Source organism: Schistocerca gregaria, chromosome 2 (genome assembly GCF_023897955.1).
Source record: "Schistocerca gregaria isolate iqSchGreg1 chromosome 2, iqSchGreg1.2, whole genome shotgun sequence".
NCBI classification, from domain to species: Eukaryota; Metazoa; Arthropoda; class Insecta; order Orthoptera; family Acrididae; genus Schistocerca; species Schistocerca gregaria.
Window position 1 is genome coordinate 289,670,089 of NC_064921.1, and position 15,483 is coordinate 289,685,571.

The following is a 15,483-nucleotide window of genomic DNA, read 5'->3' on the forward strand; positions in this document are numbered from 1 at the left end:
TCCAGTACGGGATACATTTTCTCATTGAAGATATATTCCGGCGCTGGACAACCTTTCAGCAAATGCAGTGATGGAACTATTGACACCTTCTTATGGGATGTGGCATCACCTCTACATGGATAATTATTATGTGTAGAACTTGCAAGAAATTACTTGAAAAGAAAATTCGAGTTTGTGGAACGATACGGCAAAATTGAGGATTTATGGAAAATTTTATCGCGCAGAAGTCAATGTGTTTCAAGCTTGTGGTCAAAGGAAAGGTGACAAGCGGCCGGCGACAAGCCAACTAATGTGAATTAGCTCTGCCGGCGCCAAGCGAATAAATTTGTACGACACTTGCGGACGGGAAAGTTTTAACGTGATATTCGCATCTAAGTACGACCGTGCGCGGAATTCGAAAAAGGTTCTAATGAAAAACATAGGTCGTTATGATTTTGCAATTTGTGCATATTACACCATATGTTGCTGCGAATAAATTTAGCTATGATATTGAATTTTTCCTTAGACTTGAGAGGAGGTCTATGTCTGTCTCCAGTCTCCAGAAAATGGAATTTACGTAGCACGATTTTTTCGACTACACGCGCACGCGAATGAAATATTTTCATCATATCTCCTAAATATCGATGCAAGAACTTGGCAGGTTCTAGCATGCGAAAAGGAGAGTACTTTGCTACATGGTTAATATAGGAAATGTTCTTGTCTACGACAATATAGCAAAAGCTGTGGATTTTATATTGTTTTTTCAGTCCAATACAGTAATTTTTTTAAGATTCTTAGACACGTTCCGCGAAGAGAATTTGCTAGTAAGAAACTAAAAGTGAAATATCTTATCTCATTTAACAGCAAACCGATACAATGACTTTTTCCAATAAGCTATTGACCGCCTACTGCATGTGTAATGAGGCACTCTGTTTCACGATTCTGTCTCAGTAGATATTGTGCAGTTTATACCGTATTTCAACAAGAAAAAGCAAAGTTAAATCCGTCAACAAGAGAAATGTAGCCGTTTCTCATGATTCATGACGTTTCTCCAAATGCGAATGGTTCAAAATTCAGACAAAAACAAATCGCCAATTTTATTGCGACTGGAACGGAAGCATATAAAAGAATTTTCTCCATTTTTTCATCTGAGAAATTTGAAAACAATTCTCACCAAACACTGCATTATTTTTGCGTTCCTGTCCTCATTCAGAGAAAAATGGTGAACTTCTCCACCATAATTATACTGAACGTATTATTATTTTCCATCATAATTATCTTTTAATCTGTTAAAGATTGACTGTATTAATTTATAATCTATTTTAGCCTGAACGAGTAGTTTCGAGCGACTCATAAAGTAACGAAACAATGTCATTTTGTTTAATATCGTCAACGGCGAATCGAAGTTTACTGTAGGTTTTTGTAACAACACAGGTGAAGAAATTACAGGTTTATTTTAATATCGAAGATGTACTGCTTAACAAGGCATTGAATTCATTTTTTCTCAGTTCCTGCTGTTTCAGAAGACTAAAGATCCAGAAAGGAAATCACTTACTAACTTTCAGTGGCCCCTGCTCCTTACGGAAAAGACAATGGTTTACAAGATTATTCAGAATTTGCTACAAAAGAAATGATTTATTTTTGCCTCACTTGTTAACCTTCTTTCTTTCCAAAAAGCGTAATTGATGAAGATTTTTTTGTAAAAAAGTTTAGCAAGTAAAATGAAAATAAGTCGCCAGTTCTGTTACAATTTCAGGGGAATCCTGTAACGTAGTGTCTCTTTAATAATAAACAGCTGGGACCGAAACTTACCAAACGACATTCTTTCTATACCTCAGATTTGAAATACGCATGACAAGGTAAAGCAAATAGTATACCACATTTGTGCTCCTATCCCCGTACAGAGCTTCATACTACGAATATATTTCAGTTCATAAGTGATACTGATTTTCACAAGTAGTTAGCAAGCTGGAAAAATGCAGTACTATTCTATTAGAAATAACAAATTAGGTGCCTCTGTATCCGTGGTTAACAATATAACAAAAACATGATTGTCATTTATTCACTGTGAATGGGGTTATGAAAAGAGATATTGTAAATTATTTGCTGCGAATTATGTTCATTTTTCTCAGATGAAAAATTGGGAGAGCATCCTTTTGTAAGCTTCCATTCCGATCGTACAGCATTATAAATACGATATGTTAGAAAATTTCACCAAAATTGCAAAATTGGGATTTGTTTGCCTTAATTGCTAACTCTGTTTCATTTGAAGAAACATCATCTGTTATGAAACTTCCTGGCAGATTAAAACTGTGCGCCGGACCGAGACTCGAACTCGGGACCTTTGCCTTTCGCGGGCAAGTGCTCTACCAACTTTTTTTTTTTTTTGTAATCTCATTTTGTTCGTTATTGTTCGTTTCAATTGTTTGTGGCGGACGTCACCTGACGCCAGTTGAAGTTCGTTATTGATCTATTCACTCATTTTTTTTTTTTTTTTTTTTTTTTTTTACAGAGGGCAGCTAACCCTCTGACCGAACACGCTGAGCAACCGTGCCGGCTAAATTTCATTTTGTTCGTTGTATCTGCTCGGGGCGCACGTCGAAAGACACCCATTTCAGTTCGTAGTTGATCCATTAACTCAGTTTTTTTTATTACAGAGGGCAGCTAACTCTCGGACCAAACACGCTGAGTTACCGTGCCGACCAACTGAGCTACCCAAGCATGACTCACGCACCGTCCTCACAGCTTTACTTCTGCCAGTACCTCGTGTCCTACCTTCCAACCTTAACAGAAGCTCTCCTGCGAACGTTGCAGAACTAGCACTCCTGAAAGAAAGGATATTGCGGAGACATGGCTTAGCCACAGCCTAGGGGATGTTTCCAGAATGAGATTTTCACTCTGCAGCGGAGTGTGCGCTGATATGAAATTTCCTGACAGATTAAAACTGTGTGCCGGACCGAGACTCGAACTCGGGACCTAGGCTGTGGCTAAGCCATGTCTCCGCAATATCCTTTCTTTCAGGAGTGCTAGTTCTGCAACGTTCGCAGGAGAGCTTCTGTTAAGTTTGGAAGCTGGGAGAGGAGGAACTGGCAGAAGTAAAGCTGTGAGGACGGGGCATGAGTCGTGCTTGGGTAGCTCAGTTGGTAGAAAACTTGCCCACGAAAGGCAAAGGTCCCGAGTTCGAGTCTCGGTCCGGCACACAGTTTTAATCTGCCACGAAGTTTCATATCAGAGCACACTCCGCTGCAGAGTGAAAATCTCATTCTGGGATCATCAGTTATGACGAACGGCTACTTCTCTTGTTGACAGGGTTAATTTTTTTTGTTGTTGTAAAAATACGGTATAAACTGGAACAAATTTAAGTAGCAATAACTAACTATTGCGGCAGAATCGTGAAACAGAGTGTCTTATTAAAATGCAGCAGTAGACTAGGGTAGTAAATAGCTTAAGGAAAACTTCATTGTGTCGGTTTGCTGTTAAATAAGATATGAAATTTTACGTTTAGTTTCTTACTAGCAAATTCTCTTTTAAACAGTTGTTTAACACACCTAAAAAAATTACAATGTTGTAGCGAAAAAATAAAATAAAAACCATAGCTTCAGCTATATCGCATTAAATAAGGAAGTTCCTTATGTTGACCCTGTAGCAAAATACGCTCCTATTTGCATATTATCCAGCAAAATCTCGTTTCGATATCTCGATCGGTTTCATGACCGTGCACGTGTGGTCGGAAGTGATCGTGCTACATTAATTCAATTTTATGGAGACTAGACACAGGTAGAGACCTCCTCTCAAGTATAAAGAAAAACTTAATATCTTAGCTTATCTTTGTTTGCAGCAAAATATGTTGTAATATGCACAAAACGCAAAATCATGGCGACCCATAATTTTCATTGCAAACTCTTTAGAATTCCGCGCAGCGTCGTATTTAGATGCGAATATCGCGTTAAGTATTACCATTATCGAAATTTTCGGCACTTCACCATGAAGCTAACGTATAAATCAACAAGTAACTTGAAAACTAACTTCCTTGACCTATTAGTTTATGTAAAACAGTTTGAGAAAAACTGCAGAGAGTACGCGTCGATTTTGTAAGCGGAATGAGCACCGAAAGCGGCAAGGAATGTTTCGCTCACTCCGGCTCGCCATTGTGTGCTGCCTCGTTGGATAACAGGAGACGTATCCCGCGCTGACGCCTCGCGCTGGGCACTGAACCCTGCACTGGTAGCCCGCTTGTGCGCATCCTAAGCTAGCACGCTGCCGGGCTCGGGGGTCATTGTGTCAGCAAGTCGGCGTCAGTGACTGCTGACATTTCGCGGCGGCAGCACCCAGCTACCCTGCAAACACACACGGCGATGGATACTGCAGTACGGTCGTGGGTTCGAATCCTACCTCGGGCGTCGATGTGTGTGATGTCCTTAGGTTAGTTAGGTTTAAGCAGACGTTCTAGGGGACTGATGACCTCAGGTGTTAAGTCCCACAGTGCTCAGAACCATTTGAACCACTTCTTGAACCACTACGGTCGTCAGTTCGAATCCTAACTCGGCCATGGATGTATGTGATGTCCTTAGGTTAGTTAGGATTAAGTAGTTCTAAGTTCTACGGGACTGATTACCTCAGATGTTAAGTCCCATAGTGCTCAGAGACATTTGAACCTTTTCTTTTAAATTTTTTTAATGAAGAATGTTGAAAATGAATGAGCTTATCTTACTGTGCGCTTGCCGTGGTGTCGGTTCAGCGAAATCCATAGTACCTGCTCTTGCCAGTCTGGGGCAGAGACGAACTATCTGTTTATAGTCCGACTAACAAACAATGGAGTGTAGACGTAGTCGAGGCCTGGGATTGCAGTGTTTCCGGTTCCAAGCCAAAGTTATGGCACGCGCATAGAAGTACTCTGAGCTTGTATCTTCTAAATCACCTCTCTCGCTTGCTTACGTAGAATTTGTCGCTAAGCACAGTCATGGTCCACGACAACTAGTAACAAACCGAATAAAATTTGACTAAATAACTCGCCACAGTCACGTTTAATGCTAGTGCTGTTCACAACAGAGCGCTTAGAACACTACTGAACGCTCACCGGTGGTCAGAGAATGCGTGACGTAGATGCGCAGAACAAGACTAAATTCGACCGCCGTCGTTCGTGACTCCAGGTATAAGCACTCAATTGACACTCTCCCGTATACTGCACTTTGGTGCGATGCCGTGAGTTGGTGAAGCCAAGAGTGACATGGCAGACCCGATATGTTTACAACACACAAATTGATCTAAAGTTCCTAGATAACAGAACGCTGTATGTCATTCTCAATGGAGAGAAGTCTTCCTAAGTAAGAGTGATTTCAGGCGCGCCGCAGGGGAGTGTCGTAGGACCGTTGCTATTCACAATATACATAAATGAGCTTGTGGATAACATCGGAAGTTCACTGAGGTGTTTGCGGATGATGCAATAGTATGTCGAGAGGATGTAACAATGGAAAATTGTACTGAAATGCAGGAGGATCTGCAGAGAATTGGTGTATGGTGCAGGGAATGGCAATTGAATCTCAATGTAGACAAGTGTAATGTGCTGCGTATACATAGAAAGAAAGATCCTTTATCATTTATCTACAATACAGCAGGTCAGCAACAGGAAGCAGTTAATTCCATAAATTATCTGGGAGTACGCATTAGGAGTGATTTAAAATGGAATGATCATATACAGTTGATCGTCGGTAAAACAGATGCCAGACTGAGATTCATTGGAAGAATCCTAAGAAAATGCAATTCGGAAACAAAGGAAGTAGGTTACAGTACGCTTGTTCGCCCACTGCTTCAATATTGCTCACCAGTGTGGGATCCGTACCAGATAAGGTTGATAGAAGAGATAGAGAAGATCCAACGGAGAGCAGCGCGCTTCGCTACAGGATCATTTAGTAATCGCGAAAGCGTTACGGAGATGATAGATAAACTCTAGTAGTACACTGCAGGAGAAACGCTCAGTAGCTCGGTATGGCCATTTGTTGAAGTTTCGAGAGCATACCTTCACCGAGGAGTCAAGCAGTATATTGCTCACCCCTACGTATATCTCGCGAAGAGACCATGAGGATAAAATCAGAGAGATTAGAGCCCACACAGAGGCATACCGACAGTCTTTCTTTCCACGAACAATACGAGACGGGAATAGAGGGGAGAACCGATAGAGGAACTCAAAGTACCCTCCGCCACACACCGTCAGGTGGCTTTGGAGTAGGGTTGTAGATGTAGATGTGGAAGTATCCGGACACTCCTATCTAATGGGGAACCGATCACTAGATGTCCTGCCCGTGTAAAAGGAGGTGGAGAGTATTTTCAGCTATATCTGCAGAATGGGACAGTTATATGAGCACAGTGATTTCGAATGTGGACCAGTTATTGGGTGTCATTAGAGTAAGAAATCCATCAGAGACATTTCAATCCTTCCAGATCTGCACAACTCAACTGTTGTGCTGGGACTGTGAAGTGCAGACACGAAGAGGCAAGCACAGATTAATCAAAATCAGGCAGACCACTGAGCACTGCAGAGGGTGGCTCTAAAATAATCCATGAAATCAGAAGAAGGAATTACACGTGAATTTCGAAGTGCTTACTAGCAGTCCAGATAGCACAACTCTATGCGTAGGGAGTTGAATGGACTACAGTGGTCGAGCAGCTGCTCATAGCCTAATACCTCCATAGCCAGTGTCGAGCGAGCGATGCTTGTGGTGGTGTAGAGAGTGAAACCAATGGGCAACGGATGAATGAAGCGAGTGATTCTGAGTGATGCATCACGCTATGTCCTGTGGCAATTTGATGGAAGTCATGCTCAATGAAGAATGTTGAAACTGAATGATCCATCCTGACTGTGCACTTGCCGTGGTGTCGGTACAACGAAAACCACAGTACCTGCTCTTGCCAATCTGGGGCAGAGGCAGACTATCTGTTTATAGCCCGACTAACGAACAATGTAGTTTCGAGCTCTTCGAATGGGCTAGAGCGTGGAGGAGGTGGTGTTATGGTACGAGTGTATTTTTCGCAGTTACAGTATCCTTACTGGACTAAGAAAACAGTATATGTTTAGGATATGAAAACATTTTACAACACGGTGTAGTGCGTACAGTAGAAGAGCAGTTTTGTTCGCAGACGACTCGTGTCAACATGACAATGCGCCCTGCCATAATGCAGATCATCATTTCCTCCACACAGAACACATTGAACGATGACAGCATGCCACCTTATTGGATCTTTAGGTAATAGACTATTTGTTGTAAGGTTTAGTGCAAAGTAGTTACTTTTGTTCTTTATTTATTTATCAGAAAGCACAATGGCGCAGGGCTCCTGGCCATGGCATTCAAAGCTAAGAAGGAAATTGTATTGGTTTCATGTAAAATAATATAACGTTTATTATGTAATGAATATTATCGTTACTTTATTTAGGAAGTCCAAGTGGTCAAGCTTTGATTATTTGGTCAATAACATTCGTGAAATGGACTGGTCTGCAAAAAGTCCTGACCTAAGCCGAACTGAATACCTGTGGGATGAGTAAGAATGTCTTAGAACATCGACTTCGCTTCAGGCCTCAGCGTTAAGTATCACAACCTTCTGTAGTTTTGGATCTAGAAGAAGAATGCTCTGTCATTCAACCACATCCATCTCACTGAACCGGGCCCCAGCATTCAAGCTGTCATAATGTAGTGGGCACCCCATATTAATGTTCACTAACGTCCGTGTAACGTTTGATCAGATTGTGTGTGTGTGTGTTTTCACAATGTTTCGACTAATGCCAGCGGCTGCCGATTCAGTTTGTGAACGTCTTTGCAAATGGACGTCTTTACACTAATTGTGGGCAGTAACAGTTGGAGAGTCAGAATACCTGAAGATGAATAAAGTATGGAAACCACTTGCAGTTGAATAAATCGTACGTGACAGTGATTTTAAAGTATTTCTCAAGTGGAATTAAGCATTGCGCCAGCCGAGACTATACAGAATGATATTGTTTCCATACTGTATGATAATAATTGAAGGCGTTGTAAATTCTAGAGTTGTTGTACCGTGTCTCCTAGGCCACAGCGCCGTGTTAGCAGTTTTAACAACACACAGATAGTGTGCTGCCACATAGGAACGAACATAATTAACTATGATGAAATCTGTCTCCAGGAATAATATATTACGATAGAACGAGGAATATTTGCAAAATTAGGATGTGTGGTGCAATAAATTGCTACTAATTGCAGAATATCTGCAAAGCAATGTGTTTGTGGAGCCTATATAATGTTGGCTTGGAGGTTCAGATTTAGCAGACTAACATTCCAAAAATATTACTGCTGAACAGAAGCAATTTTTTCTAATTTTCTCTAAAACACGGAAAAATGCTCTGCTCAGGTTTTTTTAGCGGCATGTATCCCACTGAAGCCTTATTCAGTGGAGTTTTCTCTTGGAGGACACAACGCCGCCAGTCACACCCATTACGTTAAACTGTGCTGTAGCATTAGGTCTGTAAAGGTAGTCTTACCATGCTGAGCATGAAGTAGTTTATTTCAAAACTGAAGAATGACTAAATGGAAATATACCCAAATTTGCGCCCGTATCGCTCGGTGGTCATTTTAAAATCTGAGATGATGCTGTAAATAACTTACAAGTGAATCTATGAGCATGGATTATCATATCCGAACAAATGGAAAGTATCCTCGATTTAATGTTGTACTGCCCTTTATCATCTTCGTTTTCTTGTCGCAGTCACAGTGTTGGTAATTCACGTTATTTATTGCATTATTCGTCTATCTCCATTTTCCTCCAACCCTAAGTTAGCATTTTACAGTAATGCATCGAAGTTACCTCCCATCCAGAGTTAACGGTTTCCGGGTGGAGGGTGGAAATCTGTGTCACCCCCACGTTTTCAATGAAGTTCAAAGTCATTGACTGTTCAATACTGTATCTCTTATTTATCAGATTGAATAGCTGAATTTTATGGAATTCAACCTGCCTTTTTAGCCGCAGTCTGATCTCTCTGAATGTTTACTTCGACGGTGAGTGACATACCGTTCTTTTTTTATTTAAAATCTATCTGGTTATTAGTGGCAAGCTATTCTACTACAATAACTGCTTCGTGGAAAATTTCTGAATTAATGATAAACAATGATAAGACGATATTGAAACACACTCTCAGACTTTGAGATGAGTATTCAGAAAAAGCACAGAATAAAATTCAGAAAACATTTTCACGTATTCTATAAGCTCGTAAGCACTCCGAAATTTTATTACCCACGCATACTTTTGCACAAATTCTCGATACCCTAATGTCAGCTGCTTTTATATTTCTGAGACTCATAAATAATGTAGAAATGCCATACTTACAATAACTTTCAAAATTCCATTGTAGAAATCTTGATCAAAATACAGCCTCTGGTCTACGAGGACACGTTTCTCTAGATCTTTAGGATACAGAGAATCGTCCTTTGCATATTTTGATACAAGGTATGTTACAATCGCTCGGCTGAAAAAGAAATAAGAATAAATTTCACTGAATAAAAGTCCATTATAAACAATATTCTTCCGACTTTTAAACGGAATGGGCTGCACCTGATACCTTTGGAGTAAGAGAAAAAGTGTCAGTATGCAGCCATTGAATATGTATATTTTGCACGGCAGGTTACGAAACATCGAAGCTCCATCCGCACTGTAAACAATTCATTTGCATTTGGAACTGTACAAATAGTGAACGGACTGTAGTACCGTCATTAATTATTATCAAAATGGTTATCAAAATGTCATGTTTCTACATGGCACATGATGAATATACTGACATTTAATTCCAAGTTACTGGAGCAACGCATTACAGGTGACGATAAAATTCTTTGATCTGGCACCTGTGTACTTATGCAATCCCTATCGAAAAGCTTGCAATCAAAATGAAGCCTCAATGCTCCGAATCTGATCTGCAAATCGAACATATTTAATAGTGGCATGAAATTTCTCATTTTATATTTAAATGACCTTAACAGGTAGAAACGTTTAGATCAGTTTCATATACCTGGAGCTGTTCCAGAAGTTAGTTATAAGTTAGTACTTGTTTGTCATCATTCTGCAGGAAAAGTTGTCTCCGAAGCAAGTACACTAAGAATTTACGAAGCTGTTAGGCCTAGATAAAGTAGTTTTTATTTTCCTTCCTCTATGTTTTCTTCTCAGGAGAAGTATGAACTACTGGTCTTTCTTCTTCATCACAATGAACAGGATATGTGCTATATGTAGGGGCTATTTTAATTAGTAACAAAATTATTCTATTGCGGAAGATATGGTGCGTTCGGAAACCTAAAATTTTGTGTTGGACGGGCAATCTGAAAGGTTTGGAGTGGAACTGGAGCAAATTAACCGTTTGAGTCGAAGGCTCTTGGTTCAAATCCATACATGGAGCATAGTTCCAACTTGTCTCCAAGGTTCGTTCAGTTCTAACATGTCTCAATTACTCGCTCAGTTTTAGCTTGCAATTGTTCACTCATACTAACCTTTCTGCAATATTCAATCCATTGTCAACAAGTGCTGGAACCGTGCGCTGTGGATTTATCTGGAACAAAACATTATTCCTTAATGAAATACTGAGAATGGTGTATCTTTTCCAAGCTGCTTTAACTAAATACAAGTTATAAACTAGTCACATTGTAAACCGGAAATAATCAAGGGAGATCTTCCTTAAATCAATGAAACCAACTTCTCATCATATCGAAATTTAACGCTATCAGTAATTACATAAACATTATCAGCTATCATTAACGTGCTTAGTTTTCAGCATGACTGTCCTGTAACACCATAGAGCTATAAGCTCTTAAGAATTTATGTGAGTTTCACACATTTTTAAATTTAAGCCTATCTTTAAAGGAATTTCAGCAGTGAAAGCGAAAACTATATATTTTGTTACAATGTCTTCTCGTTTTTTGTGGTAATGTTCAGTAATAAGACTACATATTTTACGTAAACGAAGTTTAACATACCTGCAGCCTCTCTGGGGTGCCCATTTCCTTTTCAATGTCGACCACAGGAATTTTCTCGAGGTCTACTCCAATCTCATCAGCGATGATGCGTACAAGGCAACATGGGGGGCTGGCGTCGAGGTCGTACAAAATTAGAGGTGCCATTGTTGTCTTCTGCAAAATATATCACATACTTATGGAAACACTTTACAATGAGCTATCACTCATCTAAGGTTTTGCATTTAATCTGTTTAAATTGTTTCAAGAGAGAACAGAAATTACCTTGATGGTTTGTATGTAATTGTACTGTAATTGTTTGCATATAGGAAACTGGTGGTCTAGTAATACAAACGTGACTGGAAACCGAGTGGTCACGGGATCGAGTTCCGACAGGACAACAGATATTTTCAGTCAGGCTTTACGCTAGCCCTCACCTCTCACTGATATCAATATATTCCAGGAACGACATGTGGTTCAGATTCCGTGTTTAACCGTAGGTCCACCTTTTCCCGGTAGATTAAACACGCACAAGGCACGAACTGGCGTCCAATTGAAAGTGCTTGCACTTAGGTGACTGAACATTCCTCTCGAGGGCCTCCCAACTATTCATACAGTAGGAATACACTTTACTTTACTATTTGTATAGTTTTCCCTGACGCTTTATATAAAAAACCAACATATATCCAGGAGAGAGTACAAAATGACTTAATAACCGTTCTTGGCTGCAACAAAATCACGTCAGCCCAACCGGCACAAGCATCGTGTGGACGACCCACCACCGTTCGTCGGAAACTTGCGCGCTGCTCGTTAAGCTGCTCATTAGGCTGCTCATTATGTCATTACGACCAGATTAGCAGAGATACAACCTACCTCCATAGCCGAGATGGCTAAGGCCCACTTGTGCAGTGGCGCTCGACTCGAACATTAGAATCGTTGCGAAGAACGAAAGTTTCACAACAGGTATTTGGCCGTCAGCAGTAGGAGAGTCGATTGTGTAGAGTAGCTGATCGCCTGTGTCCTGGATTAAATTATAAGCCTCTCCGCAGTGTCTCATAAAGTGAAGGTATGTGACACCACTGAATGTGAGCCGTCCGCAGGATGGAGACGTTACATTCGACGACCTCATTAGTGCTTTTCGTGATGAGTAAGCTATGTGTACACAGCGGGTTCCACCACCTAGTGTCCACTCGTCACCATACAACACAAACATAACATTACAGTATCCTAGCATCCATTACACTCACTTAAACTCTAGGAATACACTATCTGAAGTATCCGAACGTTTATTAGCGGACATTAATGTCGGATATGTCCAAATGTCTATGACGGCTTTAACTCTGTAGGAGAAACTTTCAATGAGGAATGTCTTTGGTTGGAGGTGACTTTCTCACTCATGACACAGATGTTCCACTGGTTGCAGGTGGGGGTCTATATGACGGCCTGTCTATTTCAGGAATGTTGTCCACAGATGCACAAATGATCTAGGAGTAGCGTCTTTGATTGATACTCAATATGTCACAGCTTAAATTTTGAATAAAAATAATAATAAATGGCGGCAGATGGCTTTAGGAATAAGAAGTCGCCCTCACTCAGCCAACGGCCTTGTCAAAGAGAGCGGAGGAGTGGATAGAGGTTCATGGCACCCTCTTGCCCTTGGGGTGGAAAACTGCCCCAAAAGACGAAGAATCAGCAATGATAAACGGCCTAAGGATGCAGAAGGGAATGGGAACCACTGCATTAAAGACACAAATTCTCATCAGAATCGACAGCAAACCAACACTGACGTAGATAGTTCAGGTACACATACAGAAGTCGGAAGCCGAAGACAAAGAGACACAGGAAGTACATGAGGAAATTGAACGGGTAATTCAGTACATACAGGAATATGATATCTAACAATCATGGAGGATTGGAATGAGGTTGTAGAGGAAGGAGTAGAAGGTAAAATTACGAAAGAAAGAGGGCTTGATAACAGAAATGAAAGAAGAGGAAGAGTAATTGATTTGTGCAACAACTAGCAGTTACAGAGAATTCTCTGTTCGAGAATGACAAGAGGAGGAGGTATACTTGGAAAAGGCCAGGAGATACAGAAAGATCTCCATTACATTACATCACTGTTAGGCAGATATTCTGTGAGTTAACACGCATTTCGCTCTCATTTAAGTATATGGCCGAAAGAGTCAGCCTTCAGTGAATGTGAAACGAACCGTGTTGTCCAGGACCGGATGTAACAAAGGGCGCAAATGGAGAAACTCACAGGCGTCTATTGTCTACTGAGGCCTAGGCGCTATAGTGTACGAGTGAGAAAGATGAGAACCTCATCACATGGAAACGCATTAGAAGGCTTTAGTGGCTGAGGAGACGTAGCAGTGTTAAATATGGCGGACCTAAGATTTGCTATAAAGGGAAACATTTATGAAAATTATTTAATTCTCTAGAAATGCTGGGAAATTAAGCCACAGTAATTTTAATCTGCCATCCTCCATAAATTTTCATGGTGATCCCAATAAAAGTTGAATATTGATCGTATCTATAATAGGTTAGGATTTACAGTTAAAGTGCGATTAACAAGTTTTGTAACAAAGATCTAAATGCTAAATTCTGAACGCTTTATTCGGTCTTAACGATCGACATTTCATATAGAAGCGCATCATTAAAAGGACAAAGAGTGTAAATATCAACTCTGTAACTTAATTTGTTTAAAAGATATAGTAAATTTAAATTATCCGCATTTTCAGTTAAGCATCAGATCATCGTTTCCTCCACACAGAACACATTGAACGATGACAGCATGCTACCTTATTGGATCTTTAGGTAATAGACTATTTGTTGTAAGGTTTAGTGCAAAGTAGTTACTTTTGTTCTTTATTTATTTATCAGAAAGCACAATGGCGCAGGGCTCCTGGCCATGGCATTCAAAGCTAAGAAGGAAATTGTATTGGTTTCATGTAAAATAATACACTCCTGGAAATGGAAAAAAGAACACATTGACACCGGCGTGTCAGACCCACCATACTTGCTCCGGACACTGCGAGAGGGCTGTACAAGCAATGATCACACGCACGGCACAGCGAACACACCAGGAACCGCGGTGTTGGCCGTCGAAGGGCGCTAGCTGCGCAGCATTTGTGCACCGCCGCCGTCAGTGTCAGCCAGTTTGCCGTGGCATACGGAGCTCCATCGCAGTCTTTAACACTGGTAGCATGCCGCGACAGCGTGGACGTGAACTGTATGTGCAGTTGACGGACTTTGAGCTAGGGCGTATAGTGGGCATGCAGGAGGTCAGGTGGACGTACCGCCGAATTGCTCAACATCGATGTTGTCGCCAGTGGTCGGCGGAAGGTGCACGTGCCCGTCGACCTGAGACCGTACCGCAGCGACGCACGGATGCACGCCTAGACCGTAGGATCCTACGCAGTGCCGTAGGGGACCGCACCGCCACTTCCCAGCAAATTAGGGACTCTGTTGCTCCTGGGGTATCGGCGAGGACCATTTGCAACCGTCTCCATGAAGCTGGGCTACGGTCCCGCACACCGTTAGGCCGTCTTCCGCTCACGCCCCAACATCGTGCAGCCCGCCTCCAGTGGTGTCGCGACAGGCGTGAATGGAGGCACGAATGGAGACGTGTCGTCTTCAGCGATGAGAGTCGCTTCTGCCTTGGTGCCAATGATGGTCGTATGCGTGTTTGGCCCCGTGCAGGTGAGCGCCACAATGAGGACTGCATACGACCGAGGCACACAGGGCCAACACCCGGCATCATGGTGTGGGGAGCGATCTCCTACACTGGCCGTACACCTCTGGTGATCGTCGAGGGCACACTGAATAGTGCACGGTACATCCAAACCGTCATCGAACCCATCGTTCTACCATTCCTAGACCGGCAAGGCAACTTGCTGTTCCAACAGGACAATGCACGTCCGCATGTATCCCGTGCCACCAAACGTGCTCTAGAAGCTGTAGAAGGTGTAAGTCAACTACCCTGGCCAGCAAGATCTCCGGATCTGTCCCCCATTGAGCATGTTTGGGACTGGATGAAGCGTCGTCTCATGCGGTCTGCACGTCCAGCACGAACGCTGGTCCAACTGAGGCGCCAGGTGGAAATGGCATGGCAAGCCGTTCCACAGGACTACATCCAGCATCTCTACGATCGTCTCCATGGGAGAATAGCAGCCTGCATTGCTGCGAAAGGTGGAAATACACTGTATTAGTGCCGACATTGTGCATGCTCTGTTGCCTGTGTCTATGTGCCTGTGGTTCTGTCAGTGTGATCATGTGATGTATCTGACCCTAGGAATGTGTTAATAAAGTTTCCCCTTCCTGGGACAATGAATTCACGGTGTTCTTATTTCAATTTCGAGGAGTGTATAACGTTTATTATGTAATGGATATTATTGTTACTTTATTTAGAAAGTCAAAGTGGTCAAGCTTTGATTATTTAAATATGTTAAAATGTAAAGTAATGTAGAATAAGCTGTTGCCAAGGAAAGGGAACTGCTCTGGTCAGCTGAGCAAAGATGTTCGGTGCGCGGGAAACGCGGTCAGAGAATGG

At 41.7% G+C, this 15,483-nt stretch overlaps 1 protein-coding gene across 2 annotated transcripts in view; it reads right to left on the reverse strand.

Moving 5' to 3' along the window:
• Positions 1–15,483, reverse strand: part of LOC126336891 (glutathione S-transferase D5-like) — a 75,226-nt gene that overhangs the window by 12,281 nt on the left and 47,462 nt on the right. For both annotated transcript variants that reach the window (XM_050001003.1, XM_050001004.1), the window contains exons 2-4: positions 10,956–11,108; positions 10,473–10,531; positions 9,325–9,463 (exon numbers count right to left, since the gene is read on the reverse strand). In XM_050001003.1, the coding sequence (XP_049856960.1) occupies positions 9,325–9,463; positions 10,473–10,531; positions 10,956–11,099 (342 nt within the window). In that variant the 5' untranslated portion in view covers positions 11,100–11,108. The remainder of the gene's footprint in view (positions 1–9,324; positions 9,464–10,472; positions 10,532–10,955; positions 11,109–15,483) is intronic.